This window comes from Gopherus evgoodei, chromosome 3 (assembly GCF_007399415.2).
Source record: "Gopherus evgoodei ecotype Sinaloan lineage chromosome 3, rGopEvg1_v1.p, whole genome shotgun sequence".
NCBI lineage: Eukaryota > Metazoa > Chordata > Testudines > Testudinidae > Gopherus > Gopherus evgoodei.
The window spans coordinates 100,757,612-100,785,221 of record NC_044324.1 but is presented as its reverse complement, the minus strand read 5'-3'; the positions used below and the strand labels follow the sequence as shown (position 1 = coordinate 100,785,221).

General features: G+C 42.1%; 1 protein-coding gene and 1 long non-coding RNA gene across 2 annotated transcripts in view; both read right to left on the bottom strand.

The window, feature by feature from the left end:
• LOC115648506 overlaps window positions 1-11,128 on the bottom strand; it is an 81,406-nt gene extending 70,278 nt beyond the window's left edge. The window contains exon 1 of the long non-coding RNA XR_003999578.1: window positions 11,054-11,128. This is a non-coding gene — a long non-coding RNA (uncharacterized LOC115648506). The remainder of the gene's footprint in view (window positions 1-11,053) is intronic.
• A 6,328-nt stretch (window positions 11,129-17,456) lies between these two features.
• Window positions 17,457-27,610, bottom strand: part of SLC35F1 (solute carrier family 35 member F1) — a 375,314-nt gene continuing 365,160 nt past the window's right edge. The window contains exon 8 of the mRNA XM_030556184.1: window positions 17,457-20,618. Within this exon, the coding sequence (XP_030412044.1) occupies window positions 20,394-20,618 (225 nt within the window). The 3' untranslated portion in view covers window positions 17,457-20,393. The remainder of the gene's footprint in view (window positions 20,619-27,610) is intronic.

Sequence of the window (27,610 nt, the reverse complement as noted above, 5' to 3'; positions counted from 1 at the left end):
TAAATCATTTCTGTTGATCCTCCATCATATCTGCACAGTGATTTGTCAGAGTAGCTCTGGCCATTCATTCCCTTAAGAAAAGATTTGACATGTATATATTTAAGCCTTCCTCTGTATTTCTATTAAAAGCAGTTGTATCTACTGGACACCCGGGCATCCTATTCATAAGCTACTTTAGAAATTAATCCTCTGTTTGAATAATCACAAATGAAGAAAGTTAACCCTGAAATACAATTAACACTAAATTTTCACTGCAGTCCACTTTGTTTTAATGGACTGAACATGGGTGGCGGGGACCTACACAGCAATAAAAGCCCCAGGGATAGAGAGAAATTCAGATACAGCAATTAAATATATAGTTTTGTATGACTTCTTTAATCTTAAATTATAACCCTGCACAGATGTTAGATACTTTGGCAAAATGATCTGTATTTTCAAAATGTATTAATCCCCAGACAAAGAATCACCCTGTGAAAACACAAATTACAAACAAACAAAAATCATGAAAAACTATTGTTTGATCCCATCGTAAGAAAAGCCTCATCATACCTAATGTGTGGCCATTAATAAGAAGTTAGCTTTCAGTATGTATCATATTTTATCCTTTGTGACCATCTCTTAATCCATTTGCAACCTCAGATCTTTGCAGATTTTGAACTGTTTATATCTAGTAGTTTCCACAGCTCTGACCACAAAGCTGTGATTCTCTGGAGATCCCCCTTCCTGATTTTAAATAAGGACAGTGGGATAGCCAGAGATATGCCATTCCCAGAAAGTATTTCCTAGGTTTAGCACCTAAGTTCAGTGCATGCTGGAGCAGAACTTAGGAAGTTTAGTCAGTGCAGTGTGAACACTTAATTCATATACTTCTCAGCTATCGCTCATGTCAAGGGGCATCCCTCATTTTATTCCCAAAGGTAACTACATGCTACACAATATAAACGTCCCTTCATTTTTATCTTTTAAAAGAATCATGAAACTGAGGTTACAGATTTTAATTTTCCTGCATGAACAGTTTTTTTGGTGTTCTTCATTTTTGGCCTTTGTCACACATTGTGTCTCTAATTTAGGCCTTAGCAAATTGGGAAGCATGCTCAGAGAGGGAAGACCAAAAAAAAAAAAAAGAAAGAAAAATCAGTTAAAGTCCACACAGGTACTTTATGTAACTCATTATCAAATCTGAGTGCCTTGATTTCAAGGGTTCTCAAACTGGGGGTCAGGACCCCTCAGGGGGTCGCAAGGTTATTACCCGGGGAGTTGCGAGCTGTCAGCCTTCACCTCAAACCCCGCTTTGCCTCCAGCATTTATAATGGTGTTAAATATATAAAAATGTGTTTTTAATTGATAAGGGGGGTCACACCCAGAGGCTTGCTATGTGAAAGGGGTCACCAGTACAAAAGTTTGAGAAACACTGATATAAGGTTTAGTCAAGTAACTTTCTGCCTAAAAAAGGCAAGATGACAAAATTAGGCAATCAAAATTAAGGAATTTTATATCATTTTGTAATTGAGGTACAGATGTATATTCCATTTGCAATGGAAGACAAAGTGACCTGGCCATCTTTCCAGTGCTAATGAAAGGCTTTAAAACATCCTCCCAGGACTACTCCATATCACTCAAATACAGAACACTTTAGTGGCTAGCAGCAGGAAATCTTAGCTGTTGGGGTCAGGTGGGCTAATTACATATTTTCCGACCAGCAATGAGAGACAAGATTGGAATTGGTCTCTCAAGTACTATACACCATCATGTCCAAGAACAAGCCTTTTAAGGAGGAACCATTATGATCTAGGATGAGCAGCAGCATTTGTTCAGGCCAGTAACACTTCAGTGGATGTGGAGAATATGCTCCATGTCAGAGGGCATTTGAGTATAAAGTCCACAGTGAAATTACAAAATTTTACAACTGCAAAGTTTTGGATTCAAAACTTTAGGAAGCAAATTACACAGTTTTCAGATATTGGTTTTCCTAACTTCTTTACTTTGTTTCTGAAGTGAAATAGTCCTTTGTCAAGAAAATTAGTCATTTAAGCAAGTAGCTCATTTTGAACATATTGGGGAAACAAAAATAACTCAAACAAACGCCACCAAGCAGAACTTCCTAGAAACTGGGGAGAAAATAGCAGAATCCCACTGTGGCATCTTCTATTGACAATTGCCAAGCAGGTCTAATTTACTTTGTTCTTCTCTTAAACACTATAGAGATGGGTGCTATAGAAATATCTAAAATGACTGATTAGATACTTTCTGATTCATGTATTTTATACACCTTGTAAAATACAGATAGAATTTACCAACCTTGATTTTTTCATCAACATATTCTTTATTCATTCCTTAAATATTATTTATCATCTCAAAACTGGATAAGAGGAAAAAAGGGATCATCAACCCAATCAGTGTTTGCATATTAGAGTTCCAGAAAAGGTGAAAAACTGCAGCTGTCTGCTGTAAGATAACATTTTATACAGATTGCTCTACATATACAGGTGCCTAAAGGCATCCTTAAGGGTGAGGCAGCACAGGAACTATTAAAATCCAAACTGAGACAGACCAGTTAAAGGGAAACATCCAGCTGACAGCTCAAAAGTGCAATGCATCATTTCAAGAATCCTCTTTGTGTATGTATTCTCAGTGGTTACCCTTTCTCTCTAAATGCAAAATCCATTAGGCTGCTCCTATTTTTTAAAATAGGAGCAACAGATATAAATGTGCAAAAGATTCAAGTATCTCTGGTAAAAACAATTCAGTGCTTGCATTTGTTTTACGTAAAAGAATATAAGAATGCCCATACTGGGTCAAACCAGTGGGCCATCTAGCCCAGTGTCCTTTTTTCTGACCCTGACCAGTGACAGATGTTGCAAATGGAATGAACAGAACAGGGCAATTATCAAGTGATCCATCCCGTCATCCAGTCCCAGATTCTGGCAGTTGGAAGTTTAGGGACACTCAGACCATAGGGCTGCATCCCAGACCACCTTGGCTAATAGCTCTTGATGGTCCTATCCTCCATGAATCTATCTAACTCCTTTCTGAACCTAATTATACTTTTCGCATTCACAGCATCCCCCAGCACTGAGCTCCACAGGTTGATTGTGCATTATATGAAGAAGTAATTCCTTATGTTTGTTTTAAACCTGCTGCTTTTTAATTTCATTGAGTGACCCCCCTGCCTCTTGTATTATGTGAAGGGGTAAATAACACTTCCTTATTTACTTTCTCCACACCAGTCATGATTTTATAGACCTCTGTGATATCCCTAACCCCAGTAAACTCTTTTCTAAACTGAGCATTCCTAGTCTTTTTAAATCTCTCCTCATATAGAAGCTGGTCCATACTTAGCATTTTTGTTGCCCTTCTCTGTACCTTCTCCGATTCTTATACTTTTTTTTGAGATGGGGTGACCAGAACTGCACACAGTATTCATTAGTGTGTTTAAAAATTAATAGCTAAACTATACAAAATGGGGCAAAGGAACCATGTATCTCAAATACTCTCTCACCATTATTTTAAATTATATTTCTTTAATGGCTTTTAGATGTTGAGTAGTATCAAATATATCCAACTAAAAATAAATCAATAAATAATTTGGAAGATTTTTATATAACTTGGGTTGATAACAATGGAAGACTGTTACCACAGTGGGATGGCTACCCCATAATCACCCCTCTTTCCCCAGAATTTGACACTATTTAGCTGTCTCAGAAGACAAAGCAAGGACTGAGTCGGTCTGGTGTAGGTGTCATCCACAAAATGCAGTTGGCTAACAGCAGGCCTGGGGTAGTTATAAGAAATAAATGTTTTAATACCATTGGGACTAAGCCTGTAAGTTTAAAAGAACTGTATAGAATCCAAATTATATGCTGTGGAGCCCTTCTCTGTTTAAATGCTTGCGATATCAAGTCAATTTTTCAAAACTGACTTAAGCATTTTGTACCCTAAATCCTACTGAGTTTCCGTTAGACCATCATCTATATGTTTTGGCAGATTGAAACTCCTTTCTATCCACGTTTAATATACCATTATTTGTAAGTATATATCTTGAAAATCAACTTGACACACACAAAGCCTGAGTAGCTATCCTTTACAGAGAACTAAGCTGGGGGGGAGGGAGAAGGGCTGGAAATTAAACTCTACCACAAGCCCTGAATAGGCCCAGAGATGCACATGATTGTAAATTAGACTTATAGACTTTAAGGTCAGAAGGGACCATTATGATCATCTAGTCTGACCTCCCACACAATGCAGGCCACAGAATCTTACCCACCCACTCCTATAACAATTCATTGGGAACTTTGGACAGATGATGCTAAGAAGTGAAAGTATTACCATTGCTTCCTTTCAGCCAAGAGGAATTACAAAAAATGTGTATTTTGTGAGGTGGATGCTATGGTCTTAAAGGTAGAAACTGCCAAGGAAGGCCGCCCTGGTACTCAAAATGGATAGAAATGGTGAATGGTGATACTTCAGCATAGAAATCTCTCTCCATTATATTATTATACTTTTTGTAGTGTATGTGGTTATTGTCTGGGTCTTTTTTCTGTGCACTGCACCTTTACATTTATAAAAATCAGAATACTCAAGCTTTTATTTCTGTAGTTCACAGATAAATACTGTGCAGAGTATGGATGTGAATAGAAACTTTCAGTGTTAATAGTCACGATCCTTCCTTTAGTGTACATTCGTATATATTGCAATGCATGCTTTACTTCCACTTAACCTGATACAGCAAAGTGTATTGCATGTGTAAAGCCATCAGAAGCACAAGTGGAAAGGGGAAACAACTTAATCAATGCGGTGTGAATCACATGGATACAGAGATGGAGCTCTCCTAGCAGAGGGTTGAAGAGCCCCACAACTCCTCCAAAAGAAAAAAAACCCTGCTACTCTGAGGATTTACCTTCCTCACCCTCTTTCCCTTGGCCTATTGCTAGCCAAATAAAAATAAAGTCAGAAAGAGAACATTAAACATGGAGACTGGGAATTACCTCTTCCACAAAATGTTGACTGACCAGGTGCAGTTTCATACCTTTTTGAAGATTTTCAAACATTTTCAAACAAAAAAAATGTAAGTAACAAAAGAAAGCCTGCCTGTACTATCTGGAACTCTAAACTAGAATAAAATGCCACTTGCAAATCCCCATACAACCCAGTCATAGTATCCCAAACTCTCTCACTAATTTCCCATCAAATGATTTTAAAAAGAAAAGTCAATAAGCTAGCATCAATATCATGAAACAAACACTAACCCAAAGCAGGTTATCCCTTTCCCTCTAAGCAGGAACACCTCTCTCATGCACAGTGAACATCATCTCTTCAGGGCTGCCCTACAGAATATATCTCCTGATGTCTCCTGTCTAAAAATAAAAGGTTTATATTTGGTGGGCAAGGAATTCAGCACTGGGCTCCAAATGGGGAGTGTTTGGGGGGATGCATTTATTTGTATTATTGTTTATTTATTAATCCCCTTTTGGGGCTGAAAACACTTGCTTTTAATATATATTTATGTAAGCGCCCAAAAAGACAGCTTCTGGGAAAGAATCATTCATATACTTCTTGCAGTTCATTTTGAATTCCTCTCTGATTTCAGAGATGTAGAACTGAGTACAAACACTGAAAGCTGCATAAACAATTAGGGCTCCAATCCTGCAATCTTATCCAGATGGCCAGATCCTTATACATCCCACCATGTCCTATTCAGATCACTGGGAACCTCTTGGGCATAAGGTTCCTCTTGCATGGACCACATTGCAGGTCTGAGGACTATGTTAGGTAAGAAAGCATTATATACAGTCAAAGAGTACTGTGTAAAGGACTGAAGTTACAGTGAGAGAGGTCCAGTTCAGGAGAAGTCTGAAGCAATTATAGGACAATGTGTCAAAGACTTGGTACATTAGCTCAGTAGGAGCTAGAGGCAAGAACATTATGATGTGAAATGAAGTAAACACAAAGGGGAAATGTGTGATTATGGGGGGCTTCAACTTTCCAGATATAGACTGGAGGACGAGTACTTGCAAGAATAATAGGGGTCAGATTTTTCTGGATGTGATAGCGGATGGATTTCTTCATCAAGTAATTGAAGTACCTACGAGAGGAGATGCCATTTTAGATTTGGTGTTGGTGAGCAGTGAGGACCTCGTAGAAGAAATGGTGGTAGGGGACAACCTTGGTTCGAGTGATCATGAGCTGATTCAGTTCAAACTAGATGGAAGGATAAACAAATGTAGATCTGGGATTAGGGTTTTTGACTTCTCGAGGGCTAATTTTAAAGAGTTAAGGAAATTAGTTAGGGAAGTGGATTGGACGGAGGAATTAGTGGATTTGAATGCGGAGGAGGCCTGGAATTACTTTAAGTCGCAGCTGCGGAGACTGTCGGAAGCCTGCATCCCGAGAAAGGGGAAAAAAACCATGGGCAGGAGTCGTAGGCCAAACTGGATGAGCAAACAACTCAGAGAGGGGATTAGACAAAAGCAGACAGCTTACAGGGAGTGGAAGAAAGGCAGGATCAGCAAGGAAAGCTACCTTGGTGAGGTCAGAACGTGTAGGGATAAAGTGAGGAAGGCTAAAAGCCGCATTGAACTGGACCTTGCAAAGGGAATCAAAACCAATAGTAAAAGGTTCTACAGCCACATAAATAAGAAGAAAACAAAGAAAGAAGAAGTGGGGCCGCTATACACTGAGGATGGAATGGAGATCAAGGATAACCTAGGCATGGCCCAACATCTAAACAAGTACTTTGCTTCAGTTTTTAATAAGACTAGTGAACCTTGGGATGATGGAGGGATGATAAACGGGAATGTGGATATGGAAGTGGATATTACCGCAACTGAGGTAGAGGCCGTACTTGAACAGCTCGATGGGACGAAGTCGGAGGGCCCGGACAATCTCCATCCGAGGATATTAAAGGAACTGGCGCGTGAAATTGCGAGCCCGTTAGCGAAAATTTTTAAGCAGTCGGTAAACTCGGGGGTTGTGCCGTATGATTGGAGGATTGCTAATGTGGTTCCTATTTTTAAGAAAGGGAATAAAAGTGATCCGGGTAATTATAGGCCTGTTAGCTTGACGTCTGTAGTATGCAAGGTCTTGGAAAAAATTTTAAGGGAGAAAGTAGTCAAGGACATAGAGGTCAATGGTAATTGGGACGAATTGCAACACGGAGTTACTAAAGGTAGATCGTGCCAAACCAATCTGATCTCCTTCTTTGAGAAGGTGACGGATTACTTAGATAAAGGAAATGCGGTAGATATAATTTACCTAGATTTCAGTAAGGCGTTCGACACGGTTCCGCACGGGGAACTGTTAGTCAAATTGCAAAAGATGGGAATGAATACGAAAGTTGTTAGTTGGATAAGGAACTGGTTAAAGGGGAGACTCCAGAGGGTCGTATTGAAAGGTGAATTGTCAGGCTGGAAGGAGGTCACTAGTGGAGTCCCTCAAGGATCGGTTTTGGGACCGATCTTATTTAACCTTTTTATTACTGACCTTGGCACAAAGAGCGGGAATGTGCTAATAAAGTTTGCGGATGACACGAAGCTGGGGGGTATTGCTAACACGGAGAAGGACAGGGATACTATTCAGGAAGATCTGAACCACCTTGTTAACTGGAGTAATAGGAACAGGATGAAATACAATAGTGAAAAGTGCAAGGTTATGCATTTAGGAACTAATAATAAGAATTTTGGATATACGTTGGGGGCGCATCAGTTGGAAGCGACGGAGGAGGAGAAGGACCTTGGGGTGCTGGTTGATAGCAGGATGACTATGAGTCGCCAATGTGATACGGCTGTTAAAAAAGCAAATGCGATTTTGGGATGCATCAGGCGGGGTATTTCCTGCAAGGATAAGGAGGTGTTAGTACCGTTATACAAGGCGTTGGTGAGACCCCATCTGGAATACTGTGTGCAGTTCTGGTGTCCCATGTACAAGAAGGATGAATTCAAACTGGAACAGGTTCAGAGACGGGCTACAAGGATGATCCGAGGAATGGAAAAACTGCCTTATGAAAGGAGACTCAGAGCTTGGCTTGTTTAGCCTGGCCAAAAGAAGGCTGCGGGGGGATATGCTTGCTCTATATAAATATATCAGGGGGGTTAACGTTAGGGAGGGAGAGGAATTATTTAAGTTTAGTACTAATGTAGGCACGAGGACGAATGGGTATAAACTGGATATTAGGAAGTTTAGACTTGAAATTAGACGAAGGTTTCTAACCATTAGGGGAGTGAAGTTCTGGAACAGCCTTCCGAGGGAAGTAGTCGGGGCAAAAGACTTTCCTGGCTTTAAGACAAAGCTTGATAAGTATATGGAGGGGATGTTATGATAGGATTGTTAATTTGGGCAATTGATCTTGGATTACCACCAGATAGGTCTGCTCAGTGATCTGCGGGGAGATGTTGGATGACATGGGAACTGAGTTACTGCAGAGAATTCCTTCTTGGGCGCTGGCTGGTGAGTCTTGCCCACATGCTCAGGGTTTAGCTGATCGCCATATTTGGGGTCGGGAAGGAATTTTCCTCCAGGGCGGATTGGCAGGGGCCCTGGAGGTTTTTCGCCTTCCCCTGCAGCGTGGGGCACGGGTCGCTTGCTGGTGGTTTCTCTGCAGCTTGAGGTCTTCAAACCAGTTTTGAAGATTTCAATAACTCGATCCTGGGATAGGGGTTGTTATAAAATTGGATGGGTGGGGTTCTGTGGCCTGCCTTGTGCAGGAGGTCAGACTAGATGATCAGATTGGTCCCTTCTGACCTATTAGTCTATGAGTCTATGAGTCTATGAGCTCAGTAGGAGCTAGAGGCAACAACATTATGATGTGAAAGGGCAGGTAACATTACAATGTCATTAGAAGCTGAGGAGAATTCTGTTACAATATGAATAAAAGTCTCCACTTTATGAGGTTAATAGAAGTAAATGGAAATTACATTCTGATGTGAAAGAGACCTGTTACCTTACAATGTCTGGAGCGGAATCAAAGAAAATTGCAGTGAAGAAGAACATCCCCCTTACAACAACTATAGAAGTTAAGGCAAAATGTGTTTTCTTTCATTTGAGATTAATCCTGTTGAAGGCAATCAGCACCTTGTGTCCATGAACTTCAGAACATTGCAGGCTATAACTTTGCCTGAAAAGTTTAGGGGCGGGTGCTGGGGACAACTCCCTTCTCCACTCAGTATTATAAGGTCCCAATTCCATGAGGCTGCTGGGTTCCCGCTAGCCTCTCTCTCTCCTATCTCTGAAACAACCCACATCCTCTCTTCCCTATACTATAAACACCCCTCATCACTTATCTTCCTCTCCTCCCTGACACCATTCTGTCATTTCCCCTTTTTCTCCCAGAATCCCCTAATTCTCATCTTCTTCTCCCAAGCCCATACTCTCCTCCTTCATTCCCTGAAAGGTCCCACATCACCCATTTCTCCCCCACTGCCCTGTCCCTGCACTTGTCTGCCTTTTCTAATATTCCTCTACCAGCAAGGTATCACATAAACCTAGACCCATGATGTCCCCCCACTCTGCCTCCCAAGATACCACTTATCTTCCCAAGGTCCCCAATTTTCCCTCTCCTAGATTTCCCAGCTCTCCCCTTCAAGTCTCTGGCTCCCTCTCCCTACTCCCCAGCTCCCCCCTCTTCTGTCCCCAAGGTCCCACTCTTGTTGCTCCCTTCAAAAGGCAGCTGCATATCCCCCAGCTCTCCTTTGCATATGTCCACAAGGTTCCCCTTGTCCTCTCACAGGTGCCTCCTCCCCAAGAATTCCTAGAATGGCCTCAGTTTCCAAGAGGCCATCCAGATCTCTCCTTCCCCACCTCAAGTTCCCCTTCTCCCCCTGCCCCCATACCTGCTCCTCCACCCACAAGGTTCCTATCCCCAGCCCAAGTGCCTCCTCCAGGTGTCCCCTCCCAAGGATCAATCCCTCAAGGCACCCTACCTGTCTGCTAAAAGGTGGGAGGAGAAGCTACTGCTGGGTGGGCAGTCAGGGGCTTTAACGCCTGCCTGCCCTGCTCTCAAGCCCTGTGAGCCAGGAGGAAAGAGGCCTGGCAAAACAGAGAGAGGCACAGGGCAGCTGTGGAGAGAATCTCTCTGCAGCTTCCTGCAAGTCCAGGGAGGCTTCTGCTCAGCTGGCCTGGTGCATTGCTTCCTGAGCACTCCCTTCCCAAAGCAGCAGCCCCAGCTTGATATCTGTTCTTTCTGGTCCAGCCAGGGCCGGTGCAAGGATGTTTGGTGCCCTAGGCGAAACTTCCAGCCTGCACCTCCCCCCACACCCCCACCCTGAGGCCCACCCCGCAGCAGCTCCCCACCTCGCCCTGAGGCCCCCCCCCTTGCGGCAGCTCCCCATCCCCCACCCTCCGCCCTGAGACACCCCCCCCACCCCAGCTCACCCCTGCTCCGCGCACGAGCACCCCATCGCTGCTTCACTTCTCCCGCGTCCCAGGCTTGTGGCACCTAAGCTGATTGGCGCTGCAAGCCTGGGAGGCGGGATAAGTGAAGCAGCGATGTTGTGCGCAGGGGGGGGCAGGGGTGAGCTGGGGTGGGGAGTTCCCCTGCGTGCCACCCCCCCTTACTTGCTGCAGGCGGCCCTCCCCATGCTCCCCTACTCCAGCTCCCTCCGCCTAAATGCCGGTGGCAACCGGGGCGGCCGAAGATCTGGCTGCTGCAGTCCCTGCCGAAGAAAATGGCACCCCCAAATCCCAGCACCCTAGGCGACCACCTAGGTCGTCTAAATGGTTGCACCAGCCCTGGGTCCAGCCCTACCCTCCTTATTTGGCCAAAACCAGTGGGAAGAGGGAAAGATATTGTTGTCCCCCCGAAGCTGAAAGCTGAGGAGTGAGAAATGCCCCCTTTCTACATCCCTTATAATTGGGCCTGTGTAGCTCCCCCCACTCCCATCTACTGGCCCAGTCTGAGGTTTTCAAGATAGGGTAAGGCTGCCTTGTGGGCAGAGGAGACTTTGTATCAAACAACCCCCTAACTCCCACAATAACTAACCCCCCAAAAAACAAGCTAGTGTGCTCCTGTGGGGTCATTTAAACCCCTCTCAGGGGCTCTTGTAACCCTTTTTGGTCCTACCTGCAAAGAAACACAAACAGGATTACAGTCCAGCAGCCCCTCTCTGCTTGCCTGCCTCATGCTCCCAGCTTCAGCCAGTGCTGAACTTCCTGCTGGGAGGGGCAGAGGGGTCTTCCTTCCTGGCAGGAACCTGGGAGTTCTCCCAGCATGCCGCCATTTGTAGTCCACAACTTGTAGTTCCCATAGCAGCTGTTGAAGCACAGTGGACCTTGGGCTAGACACCTGCATTAGTGTCTGAAACTCCCTTTTACATCCTGCCCTGCAGCAGGCCACAGTGCTCCACATAAATTCTGCTTGCCCCACTTCTGAAGCTGGAATCAGTTGCAAATCCCCCATTTGTGGCCTATGTGCCGGCCTGTCCCTGGTACACAAGCAGAGTACTGTGAGTCCTGATCCTGGCATGTCAGGACTGAGGACCCGTTTTTCTGGGGGGTGCTGTACAAATATACCCAAGACTAAAAACCATTTGCATGAGAAGTTTCAAGTAAGTTGCTCAGGCAGCCCACATTAGTAAAGCGGAGATAGCAGAGTGTAAAGTGCTATCAGAGGAAAAGCAGCATTGTCAAGGGCCTGGAAATGAGAGCAAGAGGTTTGAACTTGAGGAGGTGAAGCAAAGGGAGCCAGTTTAGGGATTCAAAAGAGGCAGGGGGTGGTGTGATGTGGTCAGTGACACGGAAAAAGAAGCAGGTTTTAGCCAGTGTCATTGACGGAGTAGAGGAAGGTACTGTGGGTGCTAGGAAAGAAAACCAGGCAACTCTAAAAAAGCAGCTACCTGATAGTCAAAGAAGTGAAGTGCCAGAAATCCAATTGTTAGAGGGCTGGATCATAGACTGCTATTTTCTTGTGGTTTATAGAAAGCCATATTCCTTTTGTTATGTGCTGCATGCAACCTAAATCTCAGGAATAAAGCTAGAGAGAGAAAAGTTGTTCATTGAAAGATTTTTTGTGTGTGCCTTTGTTGGCTGGGGTGGCCGGTCCACTTGCATGCCTGTTGTCCCATCACCAGCATGAGCCCCAATTGGAACATATGTCTGCCAACATCTCTAGGTCACTATGTGAAAGCAAGCAGCTTTGCTCTTTCAAGGCACCTCATCAGTTTGACCATTAATTGAATCCTAAATGCAGAGTGAAGTGTGGTAAATCTGAATTTTAACATAGGTTTAACTGACTAAAGTTGTCATCCTGTTTTGTGAGGCGTCTGTTAATTTTAATTAAAAAGAAAAGAGAAGTAGTCTTGGGGATATGCAAGAGTTATGAAATCCATCCAACCAGTTGCACGTGCATGTATGTGTGACATCTAGTTAGCGTCTAAAAATCTATTTAATGCCAAAAACTAAGCTAGAGAATTCAAACAAATGCTCATGGGGAGTCATGTGATAAGATTACTTTGATTATTCTTGTGATTAGTCCATTCTCCCTCAGGACTTTCATTTAGAAAAGCAGTCATTTTAAGAATATACAAATTTGGATTGCTAGTTTGCTGTGAAACTGGCACGAGGCCAGCCTTCTGTGAAACTTGATGGTATCTGAGAAAACAACTAGCTGAGTTAAATATGTGCAGTCGAGCATGATTTTGATCCAGTGCCACAGATTTCCAGTCATTCGGCATGTATAATATCCAATCCCATCTACTACCAGATTAGTTATTCTGGATGTGAAGTGTCTCTAATATAATGTAATGATCCCATAGATTAGTGGTTCTCAAACTGTGGCTCGGGATCCCAAAGTGGGTCATGACCCTGTTTTAATGGGGTCACCAGAGCTGGTGTTAAGACTTCCTGAGGCCGAAGTTGAAGCCCGAGACCCAGCGTTCAGGGCTGAAGCCAAAGCCCGAGGGCTTTAGCCCTGGGTGGCAGGGTTCAGGTTACAGGCCTCCTCCCTGGGGCTGAAGCCCTTGGGCTTCAGCTTTGCTCCCCGCCCCTTGTGGGGCAATTGGGATCAGGCTTGGGCTTTGGTGCGTCAGGGCTCAGGTGGGCTCAGACTTCGGTCCTCCCCCTCCTGGGGTCATGTAGTAATTGTTGTTGTCAGAAAGGGGTCTCTGTGCAATGAAGTTTGACAACCCCTGCCATAGATCTTGAAGCTGGGTCCACAGGGTTCCCACTCAGCTGTTAGCCTCCACATTCACACCCAGCAGCTTGCTACTAATCACCCAAGCAGGAGAGACCTTGCAACCTGAACTAACATTAGGAAGAGCTTCCCTGGGCCTGATTGGAGGAACACCCTGAAGTCTGATTGGTCAGGGCTTCCTATTTAAACCCCATGAGCATCTGCCCAACTGAGTTTCACTGGGTTGCTACATTGGACCCTGCTTTCCTCTCTGATGCCTGAACCCTGCCATGCTCCTTATCCTTGCCCCTGGTCTCTGAATCTGGCTCTGACCTTGCACTGACTCCTCATTATGACTCTGGCTCGAACCACTACACTTGTTCACCTATGTCCCAATCCTGAAACATTGTAATTAAATTACTTACCACTTTAGTGCTCAGTGATCTTGTAGACTCAAGTAGATTTCCATTGCCCTCCACCCACTCTATTTTGGCAAGGGCTTTTAGTAGAAGTCAATGTGTTATCCATGGAAAATCCAGTACTTTGTCCCTGACAAGTGTATACCTCCTTCAAATGAAGGATGGAAAACGGCCTTGTACTGACAGCAACCTGACATTTATATTAAAATTGCACGAGCCTACTCTGACCAAGAATGTGGGGAATAAAAAGCAATATTTTGTATAAATGTATTTGACAGCAAAGTATTAATTGATGTTGGCAGCAATAGCCAGTTGCCTGAGGGACACTGCACATAATCAGTTGCCACTAAAATGTTGACTGTATCTCAAGGTTGTGGAGTGAAATCATAAAATACACTATTCTGAAAAAATGACATGAACATTTTTTGATCCTAAAAAAATGTTAGCCTATACACAAAGAGCCAGATTCTGAGCTAATTTATGCTAGGGGAAACCCAGAATAATACCATATTATTATTTTTTTTCATTTAGAAACTAACTTTAAGGGAATACCGGTTCTGTTGAGAAAAAAAAGTAAATAAAGTATTTCAAAGAAAATGATAGCACTGCCTTAGAGTATTAAAACTGAATGCATTTTAAAAAATTAGATTAAAAAATAATGCATTTTTAAAATGGGCCTGATTCTTTCAGTCTTTCCGTTTCACCCAGATTTTGGCTCCTGTTCTGACTACTTGACACCACGGAGGATTCCCCATTACATGAGGGGAAGCTCCAGGTGACATAGAGCAGCCATAGAATCTATGCTACTCCTCTCCTAACCTCTGGCCGAGGGGATGTTTCCAGGGGAAGAGGGCATGGCTAGAATGCCTCTATACGCTAGGTATCCCACACTGCTGGCATGAACCCCTTGGGGCCATGGGCAGCCAGACATAAATTAAAAAAAACACTTTTAGGCTGTTTTATCTTATGCCAGTAATTGTGCTCTTCCCCAGACAGCTCCAGGAGCCAGGGGTCACAAAGGCATCATAAAATTTTCTCTGCCTGCCCTCAGCTCCCCAGTCTGATCTTGTGCCAAGCACAGGTTGGCTGGGCCAAAGAATTTGGACCTTGCACAGTCACTTTATAATTGTGTAAACTGCATTGAAAGTGGGTGTAGAACATGACCATTCTGCTTTGTTAGCATTTTATACCCATTTTGCACTCACTATCCAGAGTTATAAATAGCTACATGAGGCAGAGGAGAATCAAGCCTTTTGGTTACTTTTTTTGCATTTCTTTAAGCTTAAACAGTGAAACTAGGATTGTCTACTTAGTTGCCCTTTCTATTTGCAGATAATATCACTTCCTGATTCTCATGCATTGGCACCTTTCTAGTAAGCAGCTGGCTTTGGATTTCTGCCATTGTAGGGTGCTGTTGAAATAAAAACAAAACAAACAAACAATAAATACCTGTTTTCCCTGAGAAAAGTGATACTAATGAAAATGTTTCTTGCCATTAGATGTTGACTAATTTTTTAAATAAAACATTATCTAATGTTACTTAACAGCGTTCCTTTCATACTGAAGCATGTGTGATATCATTCATGTGAAAATATTTCCAAGTAAACAGTTATTTATAGAGTAATTCCAAGCAATCACTATTATTAGGATTCATACAGGCAGAGGTCAAGTTCCAGCCAGAAGATAACAAGAGATTTTTTAATGTGGTGGATGCAGGGATGTGCAGGTTTGGAGGACAATATACAGCAATTATTAGCACAATCAAACCACACACACTTACTCATTACTTAAAGACACGATAACATGCACAAATTTACACTTGCTAATCTGGCACTGAATAAAAGCGTGCATTAGCTCAGAATCTCTGTCTGTGGAACTCCATCCAGCTGCAATTGGGCTGATGTGAGAAGAGGGTATGAAATGGCATCAGATCACCAGTTGCCAGCCATTTGCATTCCCAGCACTGGGGCAGGAGATGGGGGAAATATGGTGGTGGATTTTCTTACAGGAATGCCATGCAAATAAAACTGGGCAGACACACATCCTGACAAGTATCCTTGAATGTCAATACTTAAACTCCACTGAATGCATTGACTGCACACTCTAGGGTTTCTTCTCTTCCATCTTCTCAGTCTGCTCTGAAGTAGGGTGACCAGACAGCATGTGTGAAAAATTGGAATGGGGGTGGGTGGTAATAGAAGCCTATATAAGAAAAAGACCCCAAAATCAGGACTGTCCCTATAAAATCAGGACATCTGGTCACCCTACTCTGAAGTATCTCCAGTCTTATCTCTCCTCCTCTGCCTTCTGATCCCCCCACCCCCAGCCCAGTCCCTTTTTCCCTCTGGTGTCTAATTTCCTTCACCTTTTTCCTTTCCCCCATCTCAGGAGCCTTCCTGAAAGATGGCTGCAGTGTCCAAGGCTGGGGGTCAGTGAATGTAGAAACCGGAAGCAGAGCACCAAAGAAGGAAGCCAGGAGAGATGGCTGCAGCTGCCTAGGAACAGAAGCCACAGGAGCCCCCGATGCAGGAATATTACTGCTCCTAATAAAGCCTGGCTAGTAGTAAGTGATTTCATGAAGATGGCTAAAGTCAGGCTTGTGTAAATATGGCTGTGTAGCAAAAATATGCTGCCTATACTTGAAAATCATCCAGTGATTTTAATTTTACAGTGCCCCCTGCTAAATATTCATATGTCAAGAAAGTCATGTCAGGTTATTCCACAGGAAAGGAAACAGGCAAAGAAACTAATAACCCTGCTTTCAGAAAGCATTTATTTTTTTATTTGAAAACATTATACAGGCATTACATTGTCAAAGCCAGTCCATATAGGAGCATGCAAATATCAAAACAGAGAAAAGTTTGTTCAGCTTGGTGCAGGAGTTTGGGGTTGGAGTGTTTTTGTTTGGTTGGTTTTGGTTCATATTTCCATTTGCAGTGCCAAGATTAGTGTGCTTAATTATGACATTTAACAATAAAATCCTACCCATGGGGTAAAATTTATATTTGTAGCTAGCTTGGGAATACTATTTTTTTTTAAAAGGGAAAGAAAACAATACAACACGCTTGTCAAAATGTTAATAGCACACGTTAGCAATATCTAAACTATACATTGAAACTTTTTCATATGACACAGTGGTGCAAAATTTTCAATTGCTTTGTCTATTATTGTATATTTAAAAAGTTTATAGCTGGGAAAAATGACAAGTTCTGACTCCCAGTGCAGGTCTCCATCCAGTAGCAGAAAATCACATCAGCCTTGCTAAGGGCCACTCACTGCCAATGGGTAGTAGAGGCTCAGTTTTTTCCAAGGAAAAGATATACACAAAGCGGGTGAAGTCCTAATTCAATCACTGCCTGTTGGATAGCTGAACCTTGCCGGTGTCCACTGAGTTCTGGAATTGCAGGAAATGAAACATCTAGAAATAATAAATTTTCCCTGCTGGACCTCAGCTTTCATTCAGAGTATTTGTAAAGCTATATGACTATTCTCCTTTGAGGTCCATCCATTACTGGCAAATTGGAACAATTCAACACATCCTCTTTAGCTGGAGCCCATTGAACAAAATAAAACTAAAATAAAAAATAATAATAAAACAACCCCATACTAAGTTATCCTAGTGACATGAACCTCTTCATGTGCAAGAACACACAGGATGGTTGTTGAGTGCACAGTGCATATGTGAACAGTTGCAATTTATTTCCATACAGTTAAGTCATTTAAGATATCTGATAACAGTTGTCTCAGATGGCACCTCTTAGCCATCAGTTGATTTCAAACCCTTATATGTATAAACTCCTGGGTCACTGAGTTGACCTGGATATGCCTTCGATCCAGTTGTTCCTAGTAAGACTTTAATAAACATCTACAAATTATTGTAAAAAATTTGAGAGAAGGGAGAGAAAAAGACTACAGACATCTGGCTTAGAAAATAAATACTAAGAATGAAGTAAACCAAAACAATTATGCAAAATGAAGGAATGTAAACATGAAACAAACATGCACACATACACTCCCAGTCTTCAAAGGTCTCAAGACTAACATGGGAATAATGCTCAGAGAAAGGTATTTAATTGGTATAAAAGGTAGCAAAAAGACTGGGAGATGACAGGTGCCCACCAATGCTCTTCAGGGTACCTGAAAGAACAATGACAGTTGTGACGAGAACATACGGCAGGGGCTTGAACTGTACAGTGACTACACAAAGTCTATGCACCAGTTAAGCCCTGATTTGAGGACTTGTTCTTGTGCTGGCCCTCTGCACAAGGGTGAATTGACTGGTCACCTAAATCCCGCTTAAAACCTATTTTGAGGTCTTAACTGGGAATGGAGAGGCCCAACAAATACGGATGAATGTGAAAAATCTCAGTGTTGCCAACTCTTGTAATTTTAGATTGTGAATCTCACAATATTTGTAGTTTCTCTTAAAGCCTCAGATCCTGGAGTCACATTATATGAAAATCTCAGCTTTTTTTTGTTTGCTTGTTTAAGTTTTCAGCCCTTATGGTTGCAGGGGAAAGCTTTACAACATGACCACTAAAAGTTCCCAACCAGAAGTAAAAAAAATAAAAAGAACCCAGCTTTTTGGGTGTGTGTTTGGGGGGGGGGTAAATCTCATGATTTCTGAACATGTGTGTGTGTGTGTGTGTGTGTGTGTGTGTGTGTGTGTGTGTGTGTGTGTGAGAGAGAGAGAGAGGGGGGTTGAAAATATTACAATCCCCTCTTTTTCAACTGCAGTGGGATCATAAAAGGCAGCATAATCATGATGAGACGGACTGTGTCTCTCTTCCTCATCAACAGGAAGAATGAGATTAAACAGATAGTCAATAATTTATTAGCATATTGACACATCACCATTTTTATACTTGTATGCAAATTTCCCTCAGGCTGCTTCAGAGAAGTCCTTTTTATAGCTTTGCAGAACAGGACTATAAGACAATACTTCAGCAGAAATCCATCCTGCTTGGTTGATTTGCATGGCCTTTTCCAATCTCAAGAGTGTGCAGTTTCTTTTTCTCATAGAAATAGGTGAGTTGTATTTTTTTTTTACATAAAGCCCTACATTTTCATTTAAAACTGACTTCTTCAGAATAATGTAATTCAACTAAAATACATTTCATATGCCCACCAGCAGAAAATGCAACAATTTACCACAACCTTGCTGCAAACCCTGTTTTCCAATACAATGAATATATAAAAGCTATTATAATAATATGTCCTGCTTCCTTGGCTCCTTTTTTCTGAAGATCTTAAAGCACTTTAAAAAATTTAATCCCACAGTCCTTCTGTGAGGGAGGTAAAGAATTACTATCCCTGTATATACAGATTAGGAAACTAAGCCACACAGAGGTTAAGATCACACAAGAGGTCTGTGGCAGATCTGTGAATAAAACTGAGTTCTCTTAAATCTATATCCTATTCTTTAAACACAAGACTATACTTCCTTTCCTTAATTTTAAGAGGAAACTGGACTGATGTATGAAGCAATGACTTTTTTCTTTCACTGTGCTCTTAAAAGGAAAAAAAAATCAAGACAGGCTACAGATTCGCAGGGTTCTGCTTCAGATTCAATATAAGTGTTTTAAATGCTCCACATTTCTGATGAGTTTCCTGCAGCAGAAGTACAGCTTAGAGCACATCCTTATTTCAGAGGGACTGTCACATTCCCTGGTGAATATCAGAAAACTGCTAAATTCTTTTACTTTTGTAGATAAATGAAAAATAATTGGCTACACCTCTTTGGCATGAATACCATCATGCTGCTGCAGTACCAGCAGCAGATGGGTCACTCTTATTCTTAATATTCATGAGGTCATTGTATTATCATACTAATATTTATGATTATGGCACAAGAAGGTTCTAATTAAAAATGTACATATTTCCAGATTAGCATGGTTAGGAAAAGGAACGCAAAGCCTCCTGTACCACAGGACTGAGAGAACTGGAATAGTAGAAGGCTCCTGAATATGCACTGAGCATTGAAAATAAGTGCCTTGGTCTGACTGATATATCATTACCAATGAGAGCTGCAATATGTAGGAAAATAGAAAATGAAAATTAGTTACAGATTTAATTTTAAAAGTAGGAAATTTGTTCTGTTTCTGCAGGTTAGACACAGCCACAGAAATGTAATTCCCCTGTCACCTGGTACAGAACCTCAGCCACCAGGAAATCCTCCATGAAACATAAAAAGGTCAATGCTTCAGTAATTCACTTCTGTAAATATAGAAAGGCTAAAATGCTCATTTTACACCTATTCCTAGAATAGAGACTGATACTGTAAATTGTCCCTCCCCTGCACTCATAGCAGAGATTACATATAAAGTGGGCTACCAGATAGATAGTACAGCTGAACTCACTAATCCTTTCTCTCAAAAGATCCAGGTGCTACCAAAAATGCATCAGGGTGTAGCCACCAGAAGTATCCCACCTATTTGTGCAAAACAAACACATTTTAAAAAGAGAGAAAATAACAGTGACTGTACAAGTGGACTTGCTGTAAAAATGTGGCTTTTCCACAACTCTGTGTGGCCTTGGCAAAGTATCACACAATAGGTGCAAAAATACCCTTTTGATTTCTATGTAATTTCAGCTTGTATTTTGAATATCTTCACAGATCGTTTAATAGTGAGCGATTCACACAGAGCATTCTGTTGAGACCAGCATACTGCTAACACCCTAAATAAGGGACTGGCACCTCTTTGCAGTGTACACCCAGTGACAATTAGTTTGTAACTTTTACAAGCTTTCCTTATTGCTACCTTGAAGCTCACCTGTGTAACTGTACCCAGTAAATACCTTTCTCTATGTACAATACAGGGACCATGGATATACAAACTCCACTGAAATCATCAGTGGAAGACAAGTGCCTGGGTTTAGGCAACTCTGATGTGAGGCTCCTCTTCTGTCTCCTGGCCTAGACTGGTATACGTTACTGAAGGTTCCAGCTGTCCGGTTGCTGGCAAGTCTACAACAGGTCCTGAAGGGTTTCGAAACTGCTTATACACCCGTGGATCCTGGGCTACGTATGTTGAGGTGGAGGAGTACAGCACCAGCCCAACAAGGATTGTGAAGAATGACAGCAGATAAAGTCCTGAAAACTAAACATAAATAAGAGTTAAGTCATTAGAAAATTGCACTGGTTATTCTGTGCTCACAAGGGCTAGTGGAAAATTGCAGGCACAGATCCTTGTTTTTATATGCACAGCATAGAGCACTGTTAGTCGTTCCTTGTCTGACTGTAGATTTTGAGGAGATACTGGAAGTTTGTTTCCATTACTTGTGCCACCTATTTTATCAAAATTATGAGTACAATTCTCCTGTGGCTCTAGCAATAGGTAAATATGAGTTTGTCAACTGGGACTCAGGAGATCTGGGTTTTGTTCTCAGCTTTGACACTTATCTGTTATATGACTTTGCCCAAGTCACTTCCTCTCTCTGAAGTTCAGTTTCTCCCTCCGCAAAATAGCGATAATGCTATTTCCCAATAGTTGTAAAATGTTTTGAGATCTATGGATGAAAGGTGCAGTATAAGTATGAGGTTTTATTGATTTCAAACCACGTGTCCTTAAAGTATAACAAACACAGTCAGTGCTATATAAATAGCAATGACACCATGAATTTTAAAAAGGCTTTTAAAAAGTACCCTCACAAAATATATTTTTAGTAAAGGCTCTTTTGACATTTACTTACCCATATATTGGTGCTGGTGGTACATCAGTATTTATTCACCTACATGAAAGCCCAAAGTAGTTCACTTGCAGCAATAAATATTTTGTATGTAAGCTGAATTCAGAAAGCAGCTAACAGAGCTGCACATGGTTTAATGTGATTTCAGAAGAGTCAGAGACTTTAGCTTTAAGAAGCCCTGGGCTGACTTCAAAAGGTTGAAATGTACACACAGAAGATCAGATATTTATCCAAAGCTTGAGTCTGCATAATCTGATAGGCAATTTCACAAGACCAGAACTTCTCTTGAGTTTTCTGGTATCACCTTTTTCAGATTGGGCTGGAAATATCACACATATAGCCTTTCTGGCAATATTTTAGCACTTGCAGGTGAGGTAGACGCAGGAACCCAGAAGTCTATAGGAATCAGAAATAAAGTATTTGATCCTTAGTCTCCTTTAAGGTCACTGTATGCTGCTGGTACAGCACAAAGTGACTGTAAAGCTGCCCTAAAGGGGCAGCTGAGGTTTTCCTCAGCAATGGACAAAAGTTTGGATGGTAGAAAGACGGCACAAACCATTTTCTGTTGCCTGCTTCTCCCACATCAGTAGAAGGAATGTGAATTATACTGGTGCTGGAACACAATGTACTCTGCTAATTTCTAGCCAGTGGAATGATCCCAAGAGGGCCATTCTAGCTGGCATAAGTCAGAGCAGTCATATGGCCACTCCAGCTTGTCGAGGATCAAAAGAGAAGTAAATGGGGCTTGAAGTCACCTTTACGCTCACTACAAGCTGTACCAACCCTGAACCCAATAAAGGAAAAATTAGCTTTCAGAATCTTTAAACAGTACATTGTAGAAATGGGCAAAGATGTGATGTGAGGGTACATGTGCACCCCTAATCAACTCCCCCAAAGCAGTCAAAAGTGATCTGAATTCAAGACTCACTAGAGGACAAACTGCATGGAGCAACTTGGTAGGTCAAAGGACACAGAACTGATTTTCTATTTAGCAAGAATTCTAAAAGTGCAAGTGTTCAGCTGTGGTCAGGAATACAAGAATGAATGAAAATGCCAACAGCTAACTGCAATCGTAACCAATTACAGGCTACCCTCATGAGGTGGATATATTATTCTGAACAAAAGGTTGCCGCAAATCTGTTTTCTAATCCTAGCTGACTACGGGACTACAGGTGCCAAATGTGTTTCTCTTGGTTCATGTAGATGCAGTGCTAGAAGGCCAGACTAAGTTAATTATTCAAGCAAGAGCTTCAGCAGTTCTGCCCCATTTCTTTATGCTTGTAAGGAAATAATTTTGTCAAATGCAAATTCTCTTTAAAGGTGCAAACTTTTCCCCGTTATTAATTTGCTATCACAGCACTGAGCTTCAGAGTTTGTGTCCACCATTCCTACTCGTGGTTAATCCTGCTGCATTTGGCATTTTTCAGAAATAGCCCCTCCGAAGAGCTTTTGAAAATGCTAGAAGCATAACCCCTGATAAGTCTGTATCTGCCATCATTTTCCACAGCGAGAGTGTAATAAATACACTTCAGAAGGGAATGCACCATAATGAGGAAAGTTTAAAGCATGTCAGGTCTGTAGCTGGAAAGAAGGCAGGGCTCTGCTTTTCGTCAGTCATTAATTGCTTTTTTCCAAGCATGTCACCAGATCTTCACGTGTCATCTGGCAGTGTGATCTGATGTAATCACCCAGCCAAAAACACAATGCAGAATGCAAGAGCTAGTCTGCTGAAAGATTCCTTCCATGTGTCACAAGCCTGCAAGGAGTGGTTGGGCAGAGATCTCCCCCCTGTGGTAATCAAACCCCAAGTCAGTCAATCCAATGTCTTTTTCCTCTCTGTTTCATTTTAATTTTCACTCCCTGTGGATGTCTCAATTCTCTCCTTTTCTCCTCATACATAAATTTTGGCACCTCTTGGCTGTAGCAGGGGTCTGCTTTTCAGTGGACCCTTCTGTCTACAAATAAGCCCAAATTAAAATCCCAGGCACAAACTTTCCCAAAAAGTTTTAGGGTGGGAGGAAGAGCTTCAAGAATCTGATCCCTGATCCAACAATCCAAATGTCATGGCTAGTCTCTACTGTGGTATTAGGCTGAACAAAAACCCAAGGTCTGATTACTATCCAGACTTTAGGAGTTTTACACTGGGTTGGCAGTTGAATTTAATTTGTATTGCTGCCTGCTAGGTCAAGACACCACTGAGCACCAGAAACTGAAGAAGGGAAGCCGGGGGAGGACAGACATGTGTGCCCCCAATCCCATATTTGGCAAAGGTCTATAAGCCTGGCTCCTTCACTGAGTTGCCAGTGCAATTGCCAGTCACAGGTATAGGGGGGAAAAAGCAGCTCAGGGAGCAACAGCATCATACAGATTGCAATAGCCTTAAAAAAATGGAGCTGAGCACAAAACTGTCTTGGGGTGAGGATCTGGGCTGGCGCTTCCATTTAGGTAACCTAGGTGGTTGCCTAGGGCACCAGGATTTGGGGGGGTGGCAGCAATTCGGCAGCGGGGGGTCCTTCCACGCTCCGGGTCTTCGGCAGCAATTCTGCGGCAGGTCCTTCACTCGCTCTGGGACCCGCCACCGAAGTGCCCCAAAGACCGGGAGCACGGAAGGACCCTGGCCTAGGGCGTCAAAAACCCTGGCGCCGCTCCTGGTGGGGATCCCCTAAACTATGGAAGCTGTGGGGTACAGATATCCAGGAGTAAGGAGGGAGAGACAAAGAGGATGAGGGGAGAGGTCAGAGAGAAGACAGCCGGGGTGGAGGTAGGAAAGGAAAGGTAACAAGGGAAAGGGGAGAGAACATAAATATTTACAAAAATAAAGCCTATTTTGACTGCACTCCTCTCCCCACTTTCACATTGTTGGCTGGGGACAGGATGAGGGAAACAAACTAACAAGATGTGCCTCTCCTTCTCAGGATACTTATATGCTGTTTTATCCTCTCCCCTCGCCCTGTGTCTGCTTTTGTCATTTGAAAATGGCAAGCTCTCCGGGGCCAGGGTTATTGCTGGGGCTATTTTTGCACTGTGCCACAGCATGGACTATAGGGGTATGAATTGTGGAACGCACCAAGTGTTGCGCACTAACTTCCTTATGAGGATGCTGCTGGTGCAAATGAAAAGGTGCCTCATTCACGTGAACACAGTCCTGTTGAAAGAGGGTTATGTTAACATGAACTAGGTACCTTGTAGGTCACACCAGCAGCACAGACACGGGACAGTTAGCACTCAACACTTTGGTGTGCACTGCAAGTCAGAGCCCTATAGCTAGGGCTGCCTGCGAGGGTCGGGGGGGGGGGAGGGGAAGGGGAGGGGAGCAAGTGGGACAATTTGCCCCAGGCCCTGCAGGGGCCCACACAAGAATATAGTATTTTATAGTATTGCAACTTTTTTTATGGAAGGGGCCCCCTAAATTGCTTTGCCCCAGGCCCCCTGAATCCTCTGGGCGGCCCTACCTATAGCCCACACTGTGGCAGAGCGTACAAAGCTCTGAGTGTCTAGATTATTTAGTGCAATGAGGCCCTACAACAACAAAATATAATAAGAATTGTTAACACTTTCCTGGTTAGAAACAAGAAGTTACAGGCTGGAGCTGCAATTGTTTATTTTCTCTCTTTTCTATCATCATAACTTTCTTAGAAGTTTAGTCACTGGCTCTCTGCAGTGCTAAGGTGATAAAAGTTGCTAATAGCATTGTTGGGGTTTCAGCCTATTTCATTCAACGAAGGTAAAGCAAATATATATAGCAGGCTAGTGAGGGAAAGCAATCATTGATTATTGGATAATTTTTCCAGCAGCTTTTGGGCCTCATCCAAAGCCCACCAAAATCAATGAGAATCTTTCAATTGATTTCATGGGCTTTGAAATCAGCACTCTGAAGAGATTAAGACAGACTATGTTAATCAAATGCTATTCACCGTGCAGAGTTTGTTAGATTCCCCAAATGAAATCTTTGTTTTACTGAAACTTATATTCGCTGAACTGCTCTACTGCTGGGTCTGTGTAAGGAATTTTTATCTTGACTTGCGATCCTCATTTCCTTTAGATTCAGTGTTAATAGACAGTAAAAGAAACAACAACTTCAAAAATAGCTGTTCCATAAACTATTCTAAGAAACGGAGTTTGAGTACTTCATTTTGTATTGCTACCCTGCATATAACTGAACTAGTCCACTCAGTCTTGCTTCTCGTTCAGCCAATTGCTAAGACAAACAAGTTTATTTGCATTTACAGGAGATACTGTTGTCTGCTTCTTATTTACAATGTCACCTGAAAGTCAAAACAGGCATTTGCATGGCACTTTTATAGTCAGCCTTGCAAGGTATTTATGTGCCAGATATGCTAAACATTCATATGCCCATTCACGCTTTGGCCAGAGGACATGCTTCTATGCTGATGATGCTCATTAAAAAAAAAGCGTTAATTAAATTTGTGACTGAACTCCTTGGGGGAGAACTGTATGTCTCCTGTTCTATTTTACCCACATTTCATGTTATAGCAGTCTTGGATGATGACCCAGCACATGTTCGTTTTAAGAACACTTTCACAGCAGATTTGACAAAACACAAAGAAGGAACCAATGTGAGATTTCTAAAAGTAGCAACAGCACTCAACTCAAGGTTTAAGAATCTGAAGTGCCATCCAAAAGTTGAGAGGGATGAGGTATGGGTCATGCTTTCAGAAATCTTAAAAGAGGAATATTCCCATGCGGAAACTACAGAACGTGAACCACCAAAAAAGAAAATCAACCTACTGCTGGTGGCATCTAACTCAGATGATGAAAATGAACATGCGTCGGTCCGCTCTGTTTTGGATCATTATCAAGCAGAACCTGTCATCAGCATGGATGCATGGCCTCTGGAATGGTGGTTGAAGAATGAAGGGACATATGAATCTTTAGCATATCTGGCACGGAAATATCTTGCGACACCGGCTACAACCGTGCCATGTGAATGCCTGTTCTCACTTTCGGGTGTGTCATAAACGGATAGTTAAGGGTTAATGCCTCTTTTACTGGTAAAGGGTTAAGAAGCTCAGTAAAATTGGCTGACACCTGACCAGAGGACCAATAAGGGGACAAGATACTTTCAAATCTTGGTGGGGGGAAGTCTTTTGTTTATGCTCTTTGTTTTGGGGGTTGTTCGCTCTTGGGACTAAGAGGGACCAGACGTCAATCCAGGCTCTCCAAATCTTTCTGAATCAGTCTCTCATGTTTCAAACTTGTAAATAACAGCCAGGCAAGGCGTGTTACTCTTATTTTTGTTTTCTCAACTTGTAAATGTTCCTTTTTGCTGAGAGGATTTTACCTCTGTTTGCTGTAACTTTGAACCTAAGGCTAGAGGGGGTTCCTCTGGGCTATATGAATCTGATTACCCTGTAAAGTATTTTCCATCCTGGATTTTACAGAGATGATTTTTACCTTTCTTTCTTTAATTAAAAGTTTTCTTTTTAAGAACCTGATTGATTTTTCCTTATTTTAAGATCCAAGGGGATTGGATCTGGACTCACCAGGAATTGGTGGGGGAAAAGAGGGGAGGATGGTTAAATTCTCCTTGTGTTAAGATCCAAGGGGTTGGATCGGTGTTCACTAGGAACTTTGTGAAAAAGCCTCTCAAGGCTGCCCAGGGACGGGAAGGTTTTGAGGGGACAGGAAGTGTTCCAGACACTGAAATTTCTGGATGGTGGCAGTGTTACCAGATCTAAGCTAGTAATTAAGCTTAGAAGTGTCCATGCAGGTCCCCACATCTGTACCCTAAAGTTCAGAGTGGGGAGGAACCTTGACAGGGTGACATTGCAAACAAGAAGAGGGCAGCATTATCTCCTGCAAATTGTAATCAAACTTGTTTGTCTGAGTCATTGGCTGAACAAGAAGTAGGACTGAGTGGACTTTTAGGCTCTGAAGTTCTACATTGTTTCATTTTTGAATGCAGTTTTTTTTTGGACATAATTCTACATTTGTAAGTTCAACTTTCATGATAAAGAGATTGCATTATAGTACTTGTATTAGGTGAATTGAAAAATACTATTTCTTTTGTTTTTTACAGTGCAAATACTTGTAATAAAAATAAATATAAAGTGAGCACTTTACACTTTGTATTCTGTGTTGTAATTGAAATCAATATATTTGAAAATGTAGAATAGACCCAAAAATATTTAAATAAATGGTATTCTATTAGTTTAACAGCATGATTAATCATGCAATTAATCACAATTATTTTTAATCATGTGATTAAGCACAATTAATTTTTTTAATTGCTTGACAGCCCTAATAGAAATACTCTAGACTTGTAGTTCTCACTGAGACCCACTTCCATCCATGCTAAACAGGATAAAAATGGAACATTTTAAAAATGGAATATGGCAAGAAATTCTGTACTTCTAGTTAGTTAAATATTTATAAGTGGCAC